This window comes from Epargyreus clarus, unplaced genomic scaffold (genome assembly GCF_041222505.1).
Source record: "Epargyreus clarus isolate Ecla_fem2 unplaced genomic scaffold, WU_Ecla_fem_2.2 ptg000034l, whole genome shotgun sequence".
In the NCBI taxonomy this organism is placed as follows: Eukaryota; Metazoa; Arthropoda; class Insecta; order Lepidoptera; family Hesperiidae; genus Epargyreus; species Epargyreus clarus.
Genome location: NW_027332239.1, coordinates 3878867 through 3903856, shown reverse-complemented (window position 1 = coordinate 3903856; position 24990 = coordinate 3878867). Strand labels below are relative to the sequence as shown.

Genomic DNA, 24990 nt, shown 5'->3' with positions numbered 1-24990 from the left:
TACACCGGTAGCTTACTGGATAATGCATAGGTGTATTGCCTAATGTCATTGACTGGATGTCAGATTACTACATTGTTCTAATATTTATGAGAAGGTTATGGTAAACTCTTGGGCACATAGGTCTCCTCGCGTATTTTATTTAACGTATAAATCAGTTGATAATTAATTTTACACCATAGGTCTGTCACTGCTTCATTAAAAGTTCACCTTTATTTCCATTTCACCAAACCGCGGAATATTTAACCGCGATACTCATGGCCCCACGGGCCGGGCCATGCTTTCCCCATTGTGTGCGAACAATGGTACACTTACCACATACAGCGGATGAGCCCGTGGACACGCTTGCAAAATATCAACAGTGACATCGTTATTTATTTACATAAACATTATTTCTGTTTAAAATCTTATATTAATGCGTGTGTAGCAACGTTGCTTATGTGTGTCTAAAACGATACCACGCTTTAAGCAACGTTGAGCACGGTTATATATGTATAGTAGGGGTATAATGGGTGTTATTTTATTAAGAACGATTCCATGGTTGGGATGATGATTCTATTAGAGTTTAAAATCAAACCAAAGTCTATTACATATGTCCATTTTAGTGACCAGTTGATATTAGTGTTTCAATTTACCGTTTACTACTTCTAGTAATTATTTTGATCAAAATAAACGATAATTTTACATGCAACAGCTATTTCAATAGTACAATGATGTTATTGTCCCAAATTCTTAATTTTACATAACAATAAAGCTATTTTGTAAGTTTTTATCTAAGTGGTTTTGTAACCCATGGCCTGCTGCGGTTGTGTATTTTTAATGAATGGTGTCGCTTGCATCAATTTCGGGTGTCCACGGATATTTCAGAAATTCCAAAACAATGGACTAAGGCCGGCATTACGCCTATAAATGTTATTTATTGTTGAATAGGTAAATGAATCTTTAACCTCAGCCTCTGCTATTTATAACAATTGGTCAATTAATTACACCATTATCCTGATCTATTAAAAATGTTTCAGTTTAATAATAATTAGTATAGAATGGATGATTTTAATTAGAATTAAATGTACTATGTTATAATTCGTCAACTGAATTATTTGCCAGGCGCAATTGAAAAAATGGTGAGAATGCTACGACTACGTAAAAAATTACAGCCTTTTCCTCACGGACGAGCACTTTCATTACATTAGTCTATTATTTTCGTAATAATTATACCAGTAGAAAGTTTACTGAGAACAATACTTTGTGGTATTTGAGATACGTTATCTTCAACGATAATTTTGTTTAACTTTCCACGCATTTTCTAGATAAGACCAAAGCCTTTAGCCTATAAAGCCATCATATTTACAGCGATGAAGATCACTGAACTCTACGTGACTGCAGTGGACAATTTTACACTGCTCAACCTAATTTTCTTTCATAATTACGTTACAGCCTACTTACGGCGAGACGATGCGATGTCATCCCAGAGATAAAAAGCATGGTGAAATGTATCTATGTGATGAAATGTAGAGAAACGAAGCATACTAGTATGCTTATAAGTATGCTAAATTGATTCACATGAATACATTGATCGATTAACTGGTCCATGTGTTACTTTAATGCTTAAATTGTTGATCAATAAGTTATGGGAGTTACGGGATTCTTTAATTTGCTTATGTTAACTTATAAAGTTTCAAAGCATAAAATAAAATAAATAAGATAATAAGTACAAACGTATAACTTCTTTTAACTACATATAACCTACTTTACCTACTTAGGAACGGATAACAACCTGACATACCTGCATGATCATTATACTTACCTACATCCAAAATTAAACCTAAGGTAATACCAGTCATAGTAAGGATATAGTTTATTTTAAGAAATTTATTTTAATAAGAGTAATGAAGTTCATTCAAGATATGTTAAACGATAAGATTTAAATTATAGAAATTAAACCGTGACATATTACTTGGTACAGTACCCTCAATTTCGCTACAGCATGTAGGTAGGTACTCGTTTTAAGTGAACCTGCCGGCTAGACACTTGTTCCGGATCGCAAACATCTAGAATTTTATTCGAGCGGGGATCGTTTTCCATTGACTGCACTTCTTATTGTCTCTTGACTTCCACATTTTATTCTTTGTTTCGGCCTCATAGTGAGAGGAAGCCGTTGTCTTCGGACAATTTCGCGCCAACATTTTGACACTTGTTTTTTTCTACGACAAACAGCAAAGATTATTGTCTCGTGCGTACAGTATAGTTACATGTCGATATACCTTAGTGAAAATGGTGAGATTCTGGTGGCTGTACATATTTTTAGCGAACACGATATCGGCTAGTGATAATGATTTGCCTGATGTAGATCCAGAAAAAGGTACGTTCGCATCTATCAGTTAGGTAAGTGGGTACCTTTTAGCCACGAATAAAAAATATGTTTATATATAGGTATTATCATTATGTAGATTTAAATATTAGAGACAATGATTATTTCGTATTATACCAGTAGAAGTTCAAGAACAGTTACACAATATAAATGCAACTATTTTGTAAAATACCCATTAGTTTTGGAAATATACTTTTAGTTTGATTTCGATACAATAGTATTTGTAAAAAGATTACATCATTACAAATCACACGATCTCGCGGGTAATATTTATCTCATTCAAAATCATTGCATAACGTCACACGCTTTCAAAAAAATTCTCGGTCATTTAATCCGTTATGTATGTTCTTATTTAAATAACATGAATACTATTACGAGTAGTAATATTAAGCTCTCTGAAAGAAAATAAATAAACTAGATTATTCATCTTTAATTTTAACTACTTAAACATTAATTATTTCGTACAATTAAATATAATCGAATAACAACAAGAAAACCATAATGAAATAGTCACAATTTTGTTCATTATTTACTAATAATTTGAGCTGTATTTCATGTATGTACCTACTTGAATCCGTAACGTGTGTAAAATATAATTATTCATGTATAACGTTCATAAATATTTAATTAGCCCATGTATTGTATTTAAATTAACTTGAACTTAAATAGACCGTGATATCGAGACTTAAAGGTCTCAACTTCCTAAATTAATTTAGTGATTATACACAAGTTAGGTACATTTCAACTTATCATATTCCAGTTACAACCAACATTATTTATTATTTGCTCGAGTATACATTGAAATTATTTGAGTGAATTTCTTTCAAGTACGTTTTCTATCGATACTTCCATCTAAACACTTGTGAACAATAAAATTCTATTTCACGGTGATGAGCACAAAACAAAAGGTAAAAGTGAAAAGAAATTGTAGGATTGACATAGAAAATAATTGCAATGCAACTTTCTGTTTATATCTATCTTGATTTATTTTTGTAACGACGGTGCTGTGATCACGTTTATAGCGAAGGCGAATTTCAAAAACGACATCCACGTACCTAATCAAAGGCATTATAGTTTTATTTACCATAACATACCTTAGTCAATCTATAATAGGCATATGTTCAAATGTAGCTAATCTAGTCAAATAATAAAATGAGTCATTTCAAGTTTTATTACTAGTTCCGATAAAATTTTTTTTATCGTCAATTTAGATATTTTCAACTCAGGATTTTTTTTTAAATTTTTAATTAAATAAATATAAACTCTCCAATATCATACATTACGCAAAGACTTTGTTCAGTTTTGATTTTGCATTGTATAAAAGTTTTATTTCTTCCAGAATCAAGATTCCTCCCTCTCTTTGAAGTGAAGCGTTTTGATGGCAGACCGTCTCCATTAGGCAGCCTTCCGCCTTTGACAAACGTTCCCATAGCCGGTGAAAAGTGCTCGGCAAGACTCGAGTCTGCTTTGGATCAACTGAAGAGACGGAAGAGAAATTATGCTAAGAGCCTCGACATGCCTATGGTACGTTATTGTAAGGAAATCATTTTTACTTTGGATGTTATGAGGTCATTTCCTAACGTGGACAAGCTACAGAAAATTTGAAAAGATTGATCAAATAGTAAAATAATTTGTAGATAGACAAAACCGCGCGAGATGTTTTAAAACTAAGTGCTGGTGTGGAGCGCTACAGACAAATCGTGTTTTGGAAGATAAACTTTGAGAAACATATTATTTTTTCTTAAAAAATAACAGTGCATTCATCGATTCCGAAGTGATTTTTCTTGCTTTAACCATTTTCATTATTTTTACAGAGCCAAAGTATAGACTTCAACGGATATAGTCTATACCAGCAAATGAGGAGCGCTCCAGTTGATATGTACGTCACGCGGATGCGGGTTCGACTCCCACAAAACAGCAACTGGGTAAAGGTTGAGAAATGTTACTTCGACCCGAGAAATATATCTCTCGATACAATGCTACTCTTTCACGATCTCACTATTAGTGGAAACGTTGATTTGTACGAAGCTAACGATCTCGATCGAACCCTCCCACCCAGTAGAAGATCAAGACGAAATTACGCTGACACGCCTTATGAAGGGTACCCAGAAAATTACTCGAGGTCTAGAGGTAACGGCTGCAACATGATACTCAGATTGCGGAAAGCCGGAATAGGTTTTCACACAACGCCACTCAATCATCAGCCCGGAAAGTTCAACGTCAAAACGGATTCGGAGTTCGTTGAACCTGGATTCATTAGTGTTTATGCTTACGGATGCGAGAAATACGTCAATAGGAATTCGATCAGGAACAAAGACAACTTGCCCTTGAGGCGTCGTAAAAGATCTGACGAGTTTACATTCGAACCGCGCCTGGTAGAGTCATACGCTGGTGAGTTGGAGAGTCGGTCGTCTGATAACTGGGATACTGTGTATGAACCTCGAAGTAGAGTCAACTACGAAAGGAGTAAGTTGTTCAGGCCCGATGACGATTTGGACGAAGTAGAGGACATTTCTCGGGAGATGGAAGACATTTTCACAAAAGGCATACGGACTTTGCTTACGACATATATGAAGAAGGAGTTACAGCCTGCAATCAAAGACACCCTAATGAGAAATATGGGATATGTTATATCATATGGTTGACATGTTGTGTACATATTCAAATGTAAGTTTATTATTTGAAAGTCTGCAATTGAAAAAACATATTGTTGGTGCTATATTGCGAAATATTCTGGGGCACAGTAATTACAGGGTTTCATACCAACATAAAATGCAAACCATTTTGAATTTTTCTTTCAAAAATGAATATAATTATAGGTGTGTTAGATATTTCAAAATATTACAATTAATTTTGTAACCATAGACAAATTAATGGTAATGATTTTGAGACATTTTCAGTGTTTGTAATTTGAATAAATAACACAGCAAATATTATTATTAAGTTCAAATGTATTCAAATATCAAATAAATTCATAAAATCTACACTAGTTACCTACTATAACTATTATCACAGGATATGGACTTCAGCATATTATATAATACTATTATTAAAATATTATACAGAAGATAATAGTGAGGTTCTCATTATAGATAGATATTGCATGATATAATGTATACAAAATTGCAATACATTAAAATTTGACTATTGTTCAACTAAGAAATCATAATCATTAAATATTTTAAATTTATCAATGTTTCTACACAAAATTATTAATGTGTATTGGATAAAATAAACATTAACAGTTTAAAAGATACTTTTTATATACATAATTAAGAAGATTCAACAAAATAATGTCTAATAGGGTTGTCACCAAAAAAACAAAAACATTTGAAGCATATTCCCTTTTATAAATAAATAAATTCTTCCTCCTGACTATACAATTGTACAATATTGACATTATATAACTGAATTATGTGAAGTAAATCAAATAAAACATATTTTTTGTTTACTTCTTATCACAATTTATACAGGAAATAGCTACCTAGCTACCTACATATGTACAAATTATTATATTCCTTACAAACATGACAGAAATTTCATAAATAGGAAAATTAACATACCAAAACAACAGAAGACTAGATCAAATAAATCATCTATACAATTAAAAAAAAATATAGTTCAAAAAACAAAAAAACACACTTTTATGATAAAATCAACTAAAAAGTGGAAAATAATTTTCAATCTAGGAATCAATTAAGGAACAGTAAATTGTATGATTGTGGGAAAAGCTAATAAAAAGGGTGTTAAAAAGTGTCTATTTGTCTAATTTAATTTTTTGATTATTGATTATGTCAGAACAAAAGTACAGAAGCATGTCTAATTAGGCAAATAAACTCTTAAAACTCTTAAATGGCAGTTTCAAGTCACACAGATCCTTTGATTTAGCCTGTATAGCTTTACTTAATCAATATGCAGCAGGAAAATTTTGAGGTTATTTTAAACAATTCCGTTAAATAATTCTGAAAAATATTGCATATAGCTCTACATAAATAAATGATATCTCAGTATTTTATCCTTAAGATAAAGCTCTTGATCTCGTCATAAACAGTGAAATGCAATGCAGACACAAGCACAGCCTTCAACATACTAGGTCCATAACCTTTATACAAAGCTAGTAACCCTTCCTCAGATATAGTTAACCTTATACAATGTAATGCACCCTTACAATACATTTGCTTACCAAAACTGTATCTATGTTGCTGAAAACCTTGGATTTGCAGCCTTTTTTTAACAACATCAAATGGGTATATTGCAGTCTTTGAAACAAACCCTGCGATGGAGCCGGCTAATAAGTTTGCTGTTAATGATGACTCAATAGCAGCACTCATAGTGTTTGCACGCTGGAAAAATTCTATTCTTGTTAAAATATTTTCTGCGAACAGTTTGTATACAGCAAACTGTATGCCAGCGTGTGGGGCGATTTGAGCTATTGTTGGCATTAGACCTTTGAATAAGGAGCCGGTTCCTTCATTTCTAACCATTAATTTGAATGCATTGGTAAAACCGTTGTATGCCTTATTTGTTTTCTGCTCTGCTATTAATCGTGTTCTCACCGTGTCGAAGGGGAAGGACGCCACCGTAGCGATGGTGGCCGCGATTGCTCCATTAGAGAAGTTCAGTGCATGTTTATGTGTTAAATAGAACTGGGGGTCAGATTTTTGACATACTTGAGATAGCTTTTCGAACGCGGAGAACTGTATGAGGCCGTAGGTTATGGAGAGTAGTTGCGCTGGTACGTGCCCGCTCCAGAGGGCATTGACTCCTTCCTCTCTAACTATTGAAGATATAGCTTGCAATATTGAGCTGTACTTGGAACCGGAACGTATAGGTTCAATTTGTAACTGAAAACGTATCTTGAGGACATCCAGGGGCTGCGCTATCGCTCGTGTTACGGCACCGGCGGCTCCACCAGCGAAAGCGCTTTCAAAAACAGACACCTTTGATTCAATATTTTCTAACCTCATCTTGAGCTCTTATAAGACTATATTACATCATATTTTATACTATATTTGAACATTACAAATATGATCATTTAAGTATCATTGTAGTACGAGACATTCAATAGGGTGATCCATTATTAAATATAATAAATTAAATATTTAAAATGTAGAAATATGATTACGGTTTTTTTAAATATGACAATGACAGTACCAAACCAACTGACAGCTAATTCACATCAGGAGCCTAAAATTAATCCCAGGAAATTAAAACGTTCTTCCAATGAGCTATAGTATTACTTATAGCTACTTAAGTTACATTATCACTATTTAATTGGGTACTTGACAGTTATAACAATAAAATATGAAATATGTTGGATATGATAGCTTATAAGTAAACATAAATTATGCAGTATTTCGTTTATTTTTTAATACGTTCTAAGTATTTTAATTTTTAAAAAGAAATTTTCGATTTTTTATCTGTGGATTTTAAATCCCAAAACGGCGACAGTGCTGCCTCAAATGTCATGTGACGTCACTACATCGAAACCAAACAAGACAAATAATAATTAAATCGTTTGCTGTTAGAGTTGGTTGAATTTATGTTGTGAACCGAAATGAAGCCATACTATATTAAAGCTGATAGCGTGAACCTACTTAAATAATCTCCATATATGCAGTGCAATAAATCAAAATGGATACAAAAACTTCCGTGAGATAACCTATGGAAATATCAAATAAACAACGTAAGTAAAACATTCTTTATATTTACATTTAATCATATCGGACAATTAAAACATCTCTTAACTGACTTCAGACAGAAGAAAGGTTGTCTTCAAGTGATTATTAAGATTTTTTTAAATATACTTATATTCTTATGTGAACTGTTTTAAGGTTATTAATTGGTTATATTTATATTTACAGATCTTCCCGACAATCGTATAGTGACGACGTTATAGAGTATGTGCAGTTTAAGAGGAAGGCAAGTATGTGTTTCATGAAAAGTAAAAGTTGTCCTGAACACAAGGTACATCAATCAACATACATCAACATACATCAATCATCAAAGGTCATGAAAATGAAAATGTGATGACTGTCCTGCCTAGAAGAAGTGAGGAGCCAAAAGTTTCGAAAGTGGGCACCAGTCTGAAATACATAAAGTAAAGTACACGGGAAATAGTACTTCTTTACTTGCGTAACCTACCCAACAAGATGAAGGAAGAAAAGTGACCATACAGTTCCTATTATTGCATTGCAATTTAATTCTGAAAATGACAGTGATAAAAATATATATCCATTTGTTACGGAAAATAATTTTAGTAATGAAGAAAAGCAGACACGCAAGCAGCACAAAAATTTAGCTTAGGTGATCTGTAGTAATTATTGTAACTGTAACATATGATAAATATATACAAAAGTTCTACTGTGTGTACTCACTAATAGAACCATATAAACCAAATAAACAAAGAAATCGGTTAATAAAATACTAATATTAGCAAAACATGTATTTTTAATTATACAATCATGTAACTTAATCAGTGCACATGCACCATCAATAATAACACAGTCATGAAATATTTTAATTGTGTCCTATTAATTACAGAATGGGCCCTTAAAATAGAATTCTCATAGACGTCTTATAATTCTATTCTTATCATAGACATCTATATAATATATTAAATATATGAATACTTCCACTTGCTGTTTTGTTTTGATTACGTCCCGTTCCAATGATTTGGAATTGACGAATCACTCGAGAGTTACTAAATTTATTCCTTTTTTCAATAATACTTCTCTTACATAGATAGTATAAAATGTCATTGCTTGCAAACAGAGGATTTAAACATATAAGAATCTGCAAGTTCTTTAACGTTTATGATATTTGGGTTTAGGAACTTGTATAAGCAAATTTGTTAGGATATTTAGCGATCGTACTTGAACACATCGTCACTGCACACGCCTTGTAATTTGACATTCTTGCAATTGTACTAATAAAAGTTAAATAATTCCTAAGATTTCCCCTGAAGTATGTGTAGCGTCGAAGTTTATTTCTATATTTTCAATGTGTTGACGTCACGCTACGAAATGACACTTGACCGCCTGTTTTGGCGTAACGTTCCGTTTACCGTAATAAAAATATGTTTTTTATTAATAAATAGCCCTTTTTTCGAAAAAATTATCAATGAAAGGCATATATAATACGTATATGAATTCATTAAAACAGTTTCCCAAAAAGTGTCAAGTAGCCAATTTAGTCGTTTTTTAAAATAAGTAAAAAAAAATTGTATAGTTATATAATCATTATTTTTTGCCAACCAGATTCACAGAAAAATAATAAATAAAAAAATTGAAAATATTGATCAGGTAAAAATTAAAAACAAATTTTGTCAAAGTTATTAATGTAAAATGTAGGCGTCATAGACGTCAAATTCGTCAATCGTGAACGTCAATGTTGTCAATCTCAAACATCTCAATGAACATTGAGGAATTGAAAGTAGATATTTAATTCCGTAAATTCGCACTAAAGAAGTGCGTCATCACTATTTAATTGTTTGTTACTAAGTTCGAAGTAAAGTGTAACCTGTTTTCTGTTACTATTTTCCATTCGCATCAAATATGTCGTCGTCTTCAACATTGGAGAACCTCGAAACCCAGCTGGAGATGTTCATTGAGAATGTACGACAAATTCGTATAATCGTGAGCGATTTTCAACCACAAGGACAAAGTGTGTTAAATCAAAAAATGTGAGTATAACTAAATTACAAGCCTAATTTTGCCAGTGTTACAAATAGCTTGAAAACAAAAAGGGCAGAAACGTTTAACTCCTCTTTATAAACACTATTAAGTAATAGCTAACAGTAAACAGATATAATCTAGACATAGGATGTTAAGTGATCACAACAATCAGGTTAATTAAGGATGCATTGTTTATTATCGTTATTACCTTATGAGTGTCAAGCTGGATCTTGATGTAAATTTATATCACTAAAACCTACACATCAGACTGTTCCAGCATACACAAAGGCATACTAAAATGCGGAAAGAGAATATTTCTACCTGTAAATGAAAGGAGAATGCTTAGCAGTGTTATTTATATTAGCAAAGTGTTTTAAATTGCTTTAATTAATGTTTAAATATTATGTTACGACACTTGCAGCTCCCTATTCTTGTTTTGCATGTCTAATGGTTATTGTAAAAATTTTCAGTCAATCACTTGTAACTGGACTCCAAGAAGTGGACAAACTTAAGTCAGAGCTCCACGATATACATGTCCCAACTGAAGTGTTTGAGTAAGTATAGTGAAATGGAATTTCTTTTATCTTTACTTATCTTTCATCACCAACCCATTACTGCCGCACTGCTGGGCATGGGTCTCCTCTTATAATAAGAGACATTGAGCCATAGTCCACCGTTCTGGCCAAGGGGCCATTCAAGTATTACGTAAACAGATTTATTGCAATTATTTACCTCCCTATTCCCCTTGTCAGCAAAAGTAAGCAAAGTTCTTACTCTCTCACCCATGCTTACGTTCATCATCAACAACCCATTACTATCTCACTGCTGGGCACGGGTCTCCTCTGAGAATGAAACGGATTAGGCCATAGTGAAATGAAATTAAATGAAATATATTTATTTTGTATAGGCCAACGACGGCACTTACAAATTGTCAGGTACAATATTTTTCTTAAACTACTACCGGATTGGAACGCGACCTCTACTGAGAAGATCCGGTAAGAAACTCAGCGGGTTTGTCTTTTTTTTCCAGTCCACCGTGCTGGCCAAGTGGGTATTGGTAGACTTGACAAACCTTTGAGATGTTTTTTTTTATAAATCTCTCAGGTATGCAGGTTTCCTCACAAAGTTTTCCTTTACCGTTTAGCAAGTGATGAATAATTTCTAATATGAACATAACTTTGAAAAATCAGAGGTGCGTGCCTGGGATTTGAACCTCGGATCCCTCGATCGAGAGGCCAAGTTTCTTAACCACTAGGCTATCACTCGATTATGCTTATGTTAACATTTTTCAATTAATGTATTGTTTTTTTAATATTATAATTATAATGTTATAAGTATAATTAAAAAAATGCCTAAACATATTAATTATTTGCGGGAATCCCTGAAAATGCGTTTCGTTTCCAAGCAGAGACAATGTGAGGGTTGCCATTAGTGTAAACAAGTAAATAACTACCGATGACGTAATCATCATCTAGACTCCCCTACCCCTCATTTCATCCAAAATAAGCAAAGCAAAGACCCCTCGCTGCCCTCTAGTGCTCACGTAATACTTGAACAGCCCCTAAGTGTGAATTGGTAGACTTCACATACCTTTGAATACAAGATTCAGGTATGTTCATGATGAGGTTTTGTCGTGATGTTTGAGTAAGTGATGATTAATTTCTAATACACACATAACTTTGAAATGTCAGAGGTGCATGCCTGGGATTAGAACCTCGGACCCCTTGTTCAAGAGGCAGAGTTTCTTGACACTAGGCTATCACTGCTTTTGTTCTTTATTTTCATTTATACTAATCTTTACTTTCATTTATACTCTGAAATTACTTTACTACTTACTTTGTTTCGGTATTATTATTATTATAGTAGTACTCTCCTAATTTTACCTTCCCTCTCCCTTGTAATTATAAAAAAATATTGCTGTTTGAATGGTTTAATGGCATATTTCCCTCTTACTACCTCTTCAAATTCTTCATTTAAATTAACATCACAATAATATAAACTGGGTTCTTGTTAATGCAGTGGCTTAATACTTGATAAATTGTTATTTAGGAAAACCAAGAATAGATGTAATTTTTTTTTTCTGTAAAACAACTTTAAAGTTACAAATATGTTACAATGACATGATCATAATCATTGAAAACTATCAATAAAAATGTGTATTATTGATGAAACCTTTATTTTCAGCTACATCGATCAAGGAAGAAATCCCCAACTCTACACTAAAGACTGCATTGATAAGGCTTTAGCCAAAAATGAAGAAGTCAAAGGGAAGATAGACTCATACAAAAGATTTAAGAGCCATCTCCTTTCAGAATTATCGAAGACTTTCCCTAATGAAATTGCCAAGTATAAAGCAATGAGGGGTGGAGAATAAATATGCAGACCTCTATTGTAACCTGTATTTTTAAGTTATCTATTTAGTATAATATTTGATTAAGATCACTCTTTACACAAATAGTTTTAAGTTTTGTAAATTATGTTATGTATTAAAGCCATTTTCTTGATGTAAACTTTTTTTATTTTATTATTACAAAAAGTAATGCTTATGCCATAGATTAGTGAAGATTACTCACTCCTAACAAGGAAATGTACCCAGTTTTGAGAATTAAAATAGTTGCGTAAAAAAGTTTTGCCACGTCTCCATGCTAAAATATTCCTAAAGTATTTGAAATAATTATTTATTTATTACGTAAATTACGCAGTATTAGTTATTTATTCGTAAATGTTCTCTAAAAATGTTTTTATTTGTCAAGAATTAAAAAAAAGAACTTACTAAAATAAGCCGTTTGTGGCTTCATTCAATTTCAAGGCGGCGAAGTACTAATCTATGGCTTATGCGTAAATCGCCATTTCCAGAAACTTTGCAACTTATGCACATCATTAAATTAAAATAAAAGAAGGTGTTCCACATACATTTTTAATTTTATTTAAAAGTTTGTATTTTAAATAACATTGGTTATATAATAAGTGTATATTTTAAAAACACACCTTGAAATTAGATTTCATATGAAAAATAAAGAATTATAGCAAATAAGAAATGAAAATATTTTCGTGACATGATAGAATACAAAAATGTAGAATATAGACACTTTTCAAACGAAAGTGGATTCAAAACAATGAAAATTAAAAATTGAAATCAGAATTGAGGATAGCAAAATAAATTGAGGCAGAAAACCAGCTTTGCCCGAAATTATTCGTATTATTTATTATAAATTAATTTTATTGGTGTTTTAATTAAAATCGACTTGTTAACATTTAATCTAAGTCTTTTCTATAAAATAAAATGTTAATTTATTCAAATATTGCTGGGCATGTTTGAATTACGAAACATTTTTAAATAAATAACATCAATTTTTAAATAATAATATATCATTAATAAAATAAGGCAGACTATTCATGGTAAAGTCGTTCTATGCATGCAAATATATTATAATTTTAATTTAATAGATACTTTCGAAAACACAAAAAAAAGAAGAAATAACGACTTGACGAGCTTAGACCCTTGCTTTATAATTACCCTGCCTTTATTAAAATATTCTACGCCTCCATAACCTGTAACTCTGATGCTGGCTCTGTTTCTACAAGAGTGGGATTATCTGCGGCGCTAATGTCCATTACTTCCTCAGGATTAAGGATTTCAATGGTTTCAACGTCGCTATCGTACAGAATTTGTGTCGACTGTTCGTGTATTGTACTTTGTACATCGGTAGAGACTTCCCACATCTGGTAAAATTCCTTTTTCACTGGATCAACTAATTGATGTTTACTAGTGATGTAAACGTAGTTCCAATGGTCACAGGACCGATCATTGCCCCAGTTCAAAGTTCCCGTCATGAGAATTCTATCGTCGACTAAACAAAATTTGTGCTGCATCGTAAATATTGGTTCGTTCGCTTTGAATTTTATTTCTGCTCCTGTAATAATATAATGATTTAAACTAAGACAGTTCAAATATTGTTTTGCTCTGAATATTTCATATACTTCTACAATATGAAGGGATAATAAAGTAAAAAATAATCACCTGCCTCGATGAGTTCTCTTACAAAAAAATCCGTAGATTCATTGTATCCTGATTTGTCGATAATTATACGTATCTTAATGTCTTTCTCCTTTATTAATTTAACTAATCGGCCTTGAATAGCTGGATTATGAATACCAGGCATGCAAACGTGAACCGTATGTTTCGCAGCCTCTATAAAACTTACTAACTTGTCAAAGTAGTTGTAAGCATTGTATTGGAGTTTGCAAAACACCATCACCTCGTTTACTTCTCTAGTCCGACTTTTATAATAATAGGCTGCCGCAGAAACAAAACATGTTATCGCAATCGCACCGACCGACGACAGAATACGAGGACTTAATCTCATTTTATGTAATTTCAAACATAAATGGAACTTTGGGGTCACACTGAGACCAATCTATAATTTTATGCTTTGAAATAAAATACAGAGGTCTTCACATTTTAGTTACATATCGAAAAACAATCATTTCGATGTGTAACTACCCTCAGTTTTTTAAACAAATTTCAAGACCCTGTACACATTATATCGTTCCGTAACCAAATCGTAATCCTCATAAATAAATATTGTAACAATGATTTAATGATTTGCATTTGTTTATAGCGTTTATTTAATATTTTATGGTGATACTAAATTAAATGTTATTTGTTTCAAACTCTCCGACTGCCTCCGACTATTTTCAGGAATTTTTAAGCAAAAATAATTTTTATCTTTCATTTTATTGTGTTCGTATTATTATAAATAGTATTATTTTTATTAAAGAAATTCAAAAATTACATTTCCATAAAAGTAGAGACTTTTGTTCCCTGGTAGAGACCACTTTAATAATTATGTTTTAAATTGTTAATATCAAACTCCATAAACAGCTGCTGCTTTGGCGCCAATGTTGATATTTGACATTCTGTTTGACAATTCAAAGTACATTTAAAATGATTGAGACTTTTTTGTAAGATTGACCAAAACATTACAGAAAAATAATCAGAATAGATGTTTTTCGTTAAGATATATGACTTAATTAGTGTGTTACACGTATTAAAATAGGAATAATTGTATATAATAATCCAGAATCATGGGTATTACGGGTTTAATTCCTTTCATCGAGAAGGCCTCTCGGAGGATAAATATTAATGAATTTAGCGGGTCCACTGTTGCTGTGGACACATACTGTTGGCTACACAAAGGTGCTTTTGCTTGTGCTGAGAAATTAGTACGTGGAGAAGAAACAGATATGTAAGTTTTCTTTAAAAACGTGTTGTTTTTTCGAACAGATGTTTCCCATACAAATGCTTACTTTACCATTTTTAATCCATGCAATTACAATAAATTCATACATTACGTTGCCTTTTCGAACAATTGTATGTTACTTAAATTAGTTTTAGTGAAATGAAATACATTCTTATTGAAAACAGATTGTTGATGGCTAATTATTACTTTTGCAGACATATCAGGTACTGCTTGAAATACGTGACGATGTTGCTATCGAAGAACATTAAACCAATCTTAGTATTTGATGGCCGACACCTTCCAGCGAAGGCTTTAACTGAATCCAAGAGACGAGAGTGAGTTTTATATTTTTGGATTTTGAATGGGACTGTAGCATATAGTTTGACTCAAGAGACACCACTGCCGCACCCATTTCTGCCTTGTAACAGCAGTGTTAAGCATTGCTGTTTTCTGCTTTGAAGGATATGGTGGGGGAGGCATACTTATCTTAGATATTCCAACTTGCTCAGGGTTAGCAAGACATGTGTAACCGACTTCAGGTACAGATGTCCATGTGTTATAAATGTTAAAATATCTACATTTCAGATCAAGAGATACTTCTAAGAAGAGAGCTGCTGAATTGCTTAGTCTAGGAAAGGTCTGTGCCATTATTTAATTTACAAATCAAGTACGGTAGCAACTCAATTAATTGGACTACAAACCACAATCAATTATGAATGTAAAATCTAATAAAATGTGTGTGTACGTATATGTTGGCAAAATTATATTTTTATAATTTCTTAATAAACATTGACTTTGGTTGACAAGTTTACCTTAGTTTTTTTCATTTATGTATTTTTTATTGATCTTTAATAAAACTAAATTAAAGTATTTTTAATTAAAGATAGAGGAAGCCCGTTCCTACATACGCCGTAGTGTCGACATCACTCACGAGATGGCGTTAGCTCTCATAAAGGAGTGCAGGAAACGCAATGTAGATTGCATAGTGGCTCCGTACGAGGCTGACGCACAACTTGCCTACCTGAATATCAAGAATATTGCACAGTTGGTTGTTACCGAGGACTCTGATTTGATACTGTTTGGGTGTACCAAGGTTAGTTTGTGGTATTTAAATAGGAAATAAATATACTGTGTATAGACATTCTACATACCATAAAAGATCCTTGCAAAGCACTGGTATGTTATTGATGTTTAAAAAGGATTCTTTAAAAGGATCATTTGAAAAACCTTCATGAATATAAAAGTCTTGTTACATTGCATCAACTATTAAATTAAATATTAATTAATAACTAAAAAGAATGCCATATTAAAAAGCTTACTAACGACTAGGTATGATTCTAAATTCATGAGTTGTATATATTTATTATACTAAATCGAAAATAAATGGTTTACAGGTCCTCTTCAAAATGGATCTCGATGGCGCTGGAACGCTTGTGGAGACTATAAAACTACCTCTGGTAATGAAATGCCCCATAGAGCACTATACTTTTGACAAGTTCAGGCAGATGTGCATTATGTCGGGCTGTGATTACCTGGCGTCGCTGCCGGGCATTGGCCTGGCGAAGGCAAGACAGTTTGTGACTACCACGCAGGATTCTAATTTTGCTAATGTGAGTTGGTTTAAATTTGTGTATATTTTAATGAAGATTAGAGGTTATGAAATTATCTCTTGGTGTGTAATTGTTACGTTAGTTAGGACATGTGTTAAAATTCTAGAACTACATACACATTACTTGTATGAAGGTATGGTAATCAGGTCATATTATGCTACACATATGAACACTGTAATATTTGGGTGTAAATTCTATCCTTATCCAAAATAACCATCAGTTAACAAATTTTGTAACTGAGTTTAGAATCAAGATTTTGGAATGCTGAAGCCATTAACTGTACACTGAGAAATTCCCATACTTTTCCCAAGAGCAAAATCATAAAACATGTTTTTTTTAAGAATTATCACTAGATATTTTTAATTGAAGTAAACAATTATTAAATTATCGATTGATTATTTTGAACAGGCTCTAAGAAAGCTGCCAGGGTTCTTCAACAAATCGAGCTTAACAGTAACAGACGAGTACAGAGAGAATTTCCTCAAAGCAGAGGCCACATTCAAGCATCAATATGTTTACGATCCTATCGAGAGGAGGATGGTCCGTTTGACAGAGCCTGATGATGATGGTAATGTTATTTTAATGCAATTTTATAATCCAAGAATATTTAATTTTATAAAAGCTAGATTTGTAGATCAGCACTAGAGATGGGCAGAGGGTTTAAACCCAATGGGTGGATACGGGTTTAAACCGGGTATTTTGGGTGAAATAGGGTTTAAACCCAAATAAACACCCAAACAGCGGGTGTAAACTATTGTCATTCCTATTTTTAATTTCTTCGTGTAATATCATTTTTAAAATAATATTGTAAACAATTCACTAAATATGCACTCTAAAAGCACATATTTCATTTAACTACGCTGTTATAGTCATGTTATAGTCCATTCGGATGTGTTACATTTGGGTTGCAATTTTCGAAGACCCAATTTTATTTTATAGATGTCAATGATTAGTGTAAAGGGCTTAGTGTACAGTTAAATCCTAATTTGTGGAGTCCCAACTGTTGTCCCTCGACCGCCATCTTGAAAAAAAGGGCACAAAGCGTTTTTACGCTCTACCGGGCAAACTATTTGTCGCACAAAAATTTAGTAAAAACAATTATGGTTTCAAATTGATTTATCTATAATTTTAGTTCTATAACTTTTTGTCGTTAAACCAAAAATAACAAAGATAATAACAATAATAGATTAAACTTTGGGAAGACTTTTTTTAACTTTTTTCTACTTAATTTACAGAAAATGACATCGAAACATTTTGATAGAGGAGTTTTTATAGTCCGGTCAATTTAGACATAAAAATAGTAATCAAATAACATAAAGCTAAATTTCCGTAGAGACCTTGGGTTTACCATCACAAGTAAAGTTCCAAAAGTCCTCATCGATGTGTGTGTCGGCACTTATTCGGGGTCAAACGTCAAAATTTTCGGGTTTCTGGATTTTTCTCGAAAACGGTAAATTTTATCGAAAAGTACCTTGGACCAAAGTTGTAGCACTTAAAATTTTCTATAAAATAATGTTTATATTTTTTTTTTAAAGCTATAATTATTAAGATATTACGTAAGAATTACATTTTACATTATATGCCCATATTCCCACACCACCTGTGCAATAGTATACGAGAGGTATATTTATTTGTTTTAGTTGTGCGCTATTTGTTTCGTCAAACAAATAATAATTAAAAATGTAATAAAAATAGATGAACCCCTAAAAATGTAATATTTAAAAATGTAAAAACACTAGAAATACAGTAAAAACCCAAAGTATATCTATTAAATAAACATTTGAACTATTTTAAAAGCTTTGTGTAGATTTTATTAACTCATTTTATAAACACCCAGATAAATACCCAGTGGGAGGAAATAAACGGGTATTTATTGGGTTTAAACCCTGCACAGGGTTTAAACCGGGTTCTTTGCCCATCTCTAATCAGCACTCAATTCTGCTGAAGATTACGGTTAAGTAAGGTATATTATAATAAATATAGACCTTTGACTGATAACTAACTAATAATATTTTATATCAAATTTAGCCATACTATGTCTGTACATTTTTTTAACCTTTTCGAACCTTTTGATTTTGAAAATTTATTGTTTTAGATGTAGAAAAGGCCTTATGTGTAAATGCTGGTGAGCTTTTAGATTCAGAAACTGCATTTGAGTTAGCACTAGGCAACTTGAATCCTTTCACATTGAAGGTATTAGATAACTGGCACCCTGATCATAGGGAAACTGTGGTAAGGAGTATTGAATTATATTCTTTTCTTATACATTTTAATCAAATTATATGTGGTTAAAAAGTTCAATAATTTTGGAATTATATGAATGTGGGAAAACACTGTGATTATGTTCGACGTCGGCGGCAACACCGCCACACTTATTTGTGCCTAAAAACAGCAGTTTTAAACGCTGTTGTGTTGTGGTTTGAAGGGTGTGGTACGGGAGACATACTTTGTCAAGGTGTTTCCAGCTTAGTCTTCAGTCTATAGCGGCGCAGGTGTGGCCGACCTCAGGTAAGAATCCAATCTTACCTGGGGTTTATTGCATATTACCATGGCCACTTACTATCGGGTGGACTACATGCTCGTCTGCTACTCTTATATTACGTAAAAAAATACTACATCCTTACATAACATTTTTACTGTACAATTTTAAGAGATATTTTTAAATAATGCAACTGTATGGTTTGTGAAAAAAGTCTGTTCTTTTGAGAGTTATTGAAGAGAAATGTTCAGTATTGGGACATATTTTACAAACTAATTTTCATTCCATCTAGAATACATAGTATGTCATTGACAACAACATAATAAAACATTTTTGTATTACAGAATGGTAACGTAAAAACAAGTAATTGGAAAGACAAGGGTATATCCACTCACCCGAGTATATGGGACAGAGATTTTACACAGTATACCAGTGAGGACAGGCCTTGGGTGAAGAGAGTAAAGAAAGTGGAACCTATAATAGCCGCACCACAGACAAGGCTAAAGAAAAAAGTTGTTAATTTAGTGACTAAGTACGTCCCAGAGACACAAGACGAAAGGTAAGAATTCTCTATGAACAGCATACATAATTATGTGATCTAGTAGTCATCTGTTTGTAAAAATTGTTATAAATATGTGTGAATAATATATTGTAAATGTTACTTATAAATAAATTGATTCAATTTAAAAAAAATGTTAGGGTTGTTAAAGATCTGAAATTGAATGGTTTTTCGGTAGTCTAGTGTAAGTTGGTTTTGAAAATCTTACATGAAAGTATTTTTTATAAGTTTTTATTATTTCCAACAAAGTTTATCTAGATAATAACAAAGTTAATCAACGAAATGTGCAATTAATAGTTATATTGTATTGTTAATACCAATGTATCTAACAATAATTAATCTCATTGTTATATTATTTTCAGTTTGACTATAGAGAAATTAAGTAGTATGTATTGTACAGAACCAGCAACAAAGAAGCAAAGGTTTAACTGTGATAGCAATGAACCCAAAATATACAATCAAAACACTAATAATCCAGCTTTTAATGAAAATGAGGTATTAAAAACTACAACAACAAAGGCCAAGTCTCCGATATTAGAAAATAAAGAGAGATCATTCAGAAAATGCCTTAAAACTGGCAGTTACTCGGTTCTGAAGAGACTAAGCAGGTTCCCAAGAACAGTTCTAGATGAACATGTTATAGAAAGCAATTTCTTTAATGGGAATTCTGAAAATTCTAATGACCAAGACTCAATATGTGTAGTGGAAGAGTCGCCAGAGAAATCAAATAGAAAGGATAATAGTGTGGAAGAAATATTGGAAATAGATACAAATTGTTCTGAATACATTGATTCCGGATTTAGCAGTTCACAGAAGGAGAATTCTCCTCAGAATAGTCCAGTGAAGGTCCAGACTAGTCCTATTTTAGAACCTAGTCCTAAGAGCAGAAATCCGTTTAAAATAAGAGTAGATGAGAATGTAACTGATAAGTTAAGCCAAGATTCTGTGATAGAAAATACTCAAACAATTGGAAGTTCCTTGCCAACAGTTGATTCTGAGGTAATATTTGGCTTATGTACATAACTTACATTCTATAATACTTACATTGGATTTACAATTTTTCAATAACTTTTAATGTTCTGCTTTTCAACTGATTTTTATATTTTTTTAGTAGCTTATAGTTTAGTGTAATCGATAAAATAATTTTAAGGGAAAAAATTGGTAAATGCTTATTATAGTCGAATTTTGACAAGTGGGCAAACTATGTACTCGTAATTCTAAATAAGGCATGTCAAACATATGTAATTGAATATAGAATTGAACCTTGGTCCCGATGTAAGGCAAGAAATTTTAAAGTAAACTGGGATTGTTTTTGCTGCTCAATATAATGTCTTTCACATTAGCAATTTTCTTTTTATAATATAGGAATAGTAGACGAGCATGCAGTCCGCCTGATGGTAAGTGGCTACTGCCGCATGGACATGTGTAATCAATCACAGAAAGGATTAGATATTCCTACCTGAGGTGGGCCACAGATGCGCCGTTACCCCTGAGGACTAAGCTGGAACGCCTCGGAAAAGTATGTCTCCCTTACCACACCCTTCGAAACGGAACACAGCAGCGCTTAACACTGCTGTTATGTGGCAGAAATAGGTGTGGCAGTGGTGCCACCGGAGTGAAACCACAAAGAGTTCTACCGCCTCTTACATTTTAATAATATCTACTTACTTACATGTCTGTTTCAACAGCCACTATTTGATGTGTCTCCGCCTTCAGCATCACTGCCTCTGGAGCAGTTTAGGAGCAAAGCAAGCCAGGCTACGAAGAAAAGTACTTGTAAAGTACCAGGCTTAAAGAGGACTGCATCATTGCCCTCCAACCAACCAACCTTGCTGAGCAAGTTTGGTTTTCAAAAAAAGTAACTACATACATTTTTACATTAATAAAATTTACTATTAGTATTTATATAAGACATAGGCAGTGATAGCCTAGTGGTTAAGAAACTCGGCCTCTCGATCGAGGGGTCCGAGGTTCAAATCCCACGCACCTCTGATTTTTCTGAATTATGTGCGTATCGACGGGTCCGTAAACTGGTGCAAATGCGTTTTCACAACTTTACAGTAGAGCGATTTGAATGTTCTAATGCGTGTAACTTTAACATTATTTAACGTACATAGTTAAAATTTTAAAATGGTATAATTGCATCCTTTTGAAAAAAAAACTGCATTATAGTACAGGATCCCTAGTATAGTTTTCATCATTTATTAATAACAAGCTGATTTTTCGTGAGTAGCTTCGTTTCGACAAGACGCCCAACATTTTTCCTTACAGCAATGTTGGTAAATGGTAGCTTGATGGGGCAGCAAGGATAAAATATGTTGACCGGACGAATTCTAAAAATTTATTAGTAACCAAATTTTTCTTTGTTAATTATCAAGATAATTATTTAAATAACGTGAAAAAATTTTTGTCCTACAAAATATAAGGTTTTTATTAAGGCGTCCCCCCTCTCCAACATGTATCATAAACAAGGTCATGAAAAATAATTACTAACCAGCTGATTTTTTTTTTATTGGCTGTCTACCATTTACATAGTCTACCATGCACATTGTCCTACAAATTACATGGTATGTCATCTCGGACCTACACTTAAAAGTTGTAGTACTAATACTTAATGTAAAAATAATTAGTATCAAGCTGAGTGTTCCAGAATAGCTTCGTTTCAATGAGACGCCCAACAAATTCTCGTACGAAAGTTCTCGATTGTGGTTTATAACTAAAATAATAGGGATGAAATATGTTGATTTGACGAATCAAAAAAAAATATTACTAACCGAATTTTTTTTTATTAATTATCGAGACAATTATCTAAATAACGTGAAAAAATATTTGTCCTACAAAATATAAGGTTTTTTTTAAGGCGTCCCCCGTCTCCAACATGTATCATAAACAAGGTCATGAAAAATAATTACTAACCAGCTGATTTTTTTTTATTAGCTGTCTAACATTTACACAGCTTTACTACCCACATTGTCCTACAAATTGCGAAGTACGTTATTCCAGTCCGCCAGTTTTATAGTTTATTTATATTATATTATAGTTAAATTACAAATCTTGTAGGATTAATAAAAGTTACCCTTTTTTTTGTAGGACATTGTTTTATTTAGATAAAAATTATATTATCCTATCACATGATACCTTTGTCCTACAGTTACTAATAAAAAAAATAATCCTGCGGAATTAACATCTTTTCAGCGTAGGTCCGAGATGACATACCATGCAATTTGTAGGACAATGTGCATGGTAGACTATGTAAATGGTAGACAGCCAATAAAAAAAAAATCAGCTGGTTAGTAATTATTTTTCATAACCTTGTTTATGATACATGTTGGAGAGGGGGGACGCCTTAATAAAAACCTTATATTTTGTAGCACAAACATTTTTTCACGTTATTTAAATAATTATCTTGATAATTAACAAAGAAAAATTTGGTTAGTAATAATTTTTTAGAATTCGTCCGGTCAACATATTTTATCCTTGCTGCCCCATCAAGCTACCATTTACCAACATTGCTGTAAGGAAAAATGTTGGGCGTCTTGTCGAAACGAAGCTACTCACGAAAAATCAGCTTGTTAGTAATACATGATGAAAACTATACTAGGGATCCTGTACCATTATACGTGAATAATGTTAAAGTTACACGCATTAGAACATGCAAATCGCTCTACTGTAAAGTTGTGAAAACGCACTTGCACCAGTTTACGTAGGACCCGTCGGTATTAGAAATGAATTATCACTTGCTAAACGGTGAAGGAAAACATCGTGAGGAAACCTGCATACCGGAGATTTATAAAAAAAAGTCTCAAAAGTATGTGAAATCTACCAATACGCACTTGGCCAGCGCGGTGGACTATGGCCTAATCCTTCTCATTATGAGAGGAGACCCGTGCCCAGCAATGGGACAGTAATGGGTTGATGATGATAAGACATAGATAAAAAATGTACTATGTATCTTTTTTGTGAGGTTGTATTTCTTTTGGGATGTATGGGAAAATGATGAGAATTATTTTTTTACAAAACCGACAAATAAAATCCACACCATAAAGATAAAGTTGGCTGTTAAAGTATGATATGATTGAATAAGATACATATGAATCATTTTGTAATATTTTAGTTTTTGTTTAAGGTTCACCTCTCACGCGTATGTTTGGATACATGCAATATATTTATTTCATTTTATTTTATGTTAAATTAGTCAACAAAGTATAATTTCTTGGGTGCGTACATAAGTATAGTCCGCGCTAAGCTGCTAGTCCGCTCTGAAGTTGTTGCGAGCAGGTGCAGTCATACAATTTACTATGGCGACGCGATTCATTTCTATATTCAGAGCGGACTAGCAGTTTTACGCGGACTACGCATGATTCTTTTTTATTTTATAACACTTGTCAAGTATAGTTGATTTTTTCGGGAGAGCGTTTCAGCTACATATATATTTATTAAGTAGAAATAGCAAACTTATGCAATCCATTATATGATAAGAGGCCAGTGCCAACTATGCACATTCCTAAATCTTAATCGTAATCTTTCTTATGATTACCTATTATAGTTTTGATTTTAATTAACGCATTTATTGTTTTTTTCAGGCCTGTATTACGAAGATGAAGACGACGAAAAATCGAGTATTATGATAATATATTTTAAATTTAAGCTTTAATATAGCAATATTAAAATTGAGATGCATTTATATGCATTTTTCTTATGATACGATCTTACAATAGATCTAACGGCATTTATATCGTGTGGACAAGTTCATCCGAGCGCTTTGTTGATGTTTGTTTATTAATGATTTAATTAAAATATACGTTATTTCTTGACTTTACTGTAGTATTTTTATACATAAAACCTCACAATATAACTATAATCAAAGTCCAGGAGATTAAGAAATTGCCTCTCGCCTCTTTCTTCATAGCAGTCTCTTTCATACGCTTCTATCAGCGACATTAGAATATCAAAAATCGAAGAATATACGTTTGAATAACGGTTATAATATACATTATTATAGCTCCCATCTACATAGAGGAGTTATTAATTTAAAAAGGCAACCTTTGTATGTCTTTC

The 24990-nt window shown here is 32.6% G+C and overlaps 5 protein-coding genes and 1 long non-coding RNA gene across 6 annotated transcripts; 4 read left to right on the top strand and 2 right to left on the bottom strand.

Annotated features, from left to right (window-relative positions):
* The first annotated feature begins 2053 nt into the window (after positions 1–2053).
* On the top strand, positions 2054–5208 carry LOC140755794 (uncharacterized). The gene is made up of 3 exons (XM_073091122.1): positions 2054–2356; positions 3705–3889; positions 4180–5208. The coding sequence occupies exons 1-3, from the start codon at positions 2269–2271 to the stop codon at positions 5008–5010; spliced, it is 1104 nt and encodes a 367-aa protein (XP_072947223.1). The 5' UTR covers positions 2054–2268; the 3' UTR covers positions 5011–5208.
* Positions 5209–6090: 882 nt separating this feature from the next.
* LOC140755795 (mitochondrial thiamine pyrophosphate carrier) lies at positions 6091–7508 on the bottom strand. The gene has a single exon (XM_073091123.1). The coding sequence runs from the start codon at positions 7330–7332 to the stop codon at positions 6370–6372; it is 963 nt and encodes a 320-aa protein (XP_072947224.1). The 5' UTR covers positions 7333–7508; the 3' UTR covers positions 6091–6369.
* A 130-nt stretch (positions 7509–7638) lies between these two features.
* Positions 7639–8806, top strand: LOC140755803 (uncharacterized). Its single transcript, XR_012103839.1, has 2 exons — positions 7639–8051; positions 8230–8806. It is a non-coding gene; the product is annotated as an uncharacterized LOC140755803 (long non-coding RNA).
* Positions 8807–9724: 918 nt separating this feature from the next.
* Positions 9725–12551, top strand: MED10 (mediator complex subunit 10). Its single transcript, XM_073091126.1, has 3 exons — positions 9725–10049; positions 10512–10595; positions 12226–12551. The coding sequence occupies exons 1-3, from the start codon at positions 9922–9924 to the stop codon at positions 12413–12415; spliced, it is 402 nt and encodes a 133-aa protein (XP_072947227.1). The 5' UTR covers positions 9725–9921; the 3' UTR covers positions 12416–12551.
* A 695-nt stretch (positions 12552–13246) lies between these two features.
* LOC140755797 (mitochondrial cardiolipin hydrolase) lies at positions 13247–14486 on the bottom strand. The gene is made up of 2 exons (XM_073091125.1): positions 14063–14486; positions 13247–13955 (listed from the first exon to the last, which is right to left on the bottom strand). The coding sequence occupies exons 1-2, from the start codon at positions 14406–14408 to the stop codon at positions 13579–13581; spliced, it is 723 nt and encodes a 240-aa protein (XP_072947226.1). The 5' UTR covers positions 14409–14486; the 3' UTR covers positions 13247–13578.
* A 471-nt stretch (positions 14487–14957) lies between these two features.
* Positions 14958–24751, top strand: tos (Exonuclease tos). Its single transcript, XM_073091128.1, has 11 exons — positions 14958–15290; positions 15500–15619; positions 15870–15921; positions 16168–16377; positions 16679–16894; positions 17303–17462; positions 18990–19126; positions 19718–19932; positions 20295–20931; positions 21621–21790; positions 24516–24751. The coding sequence occupies exons 1-11, from the start codon at positions 15130–15132 to the stop codon at positions 24532–24534; spliced, it is 2097 nt and encodes a 698-aa protein (XP_072947229.1). The 5' UTR covers positions 14958–15129; the 3' UTR covers positions 24535–24751.
* The last annotated feature ends 239 nt before the right edge of the window (positions 24752–24990 follow it).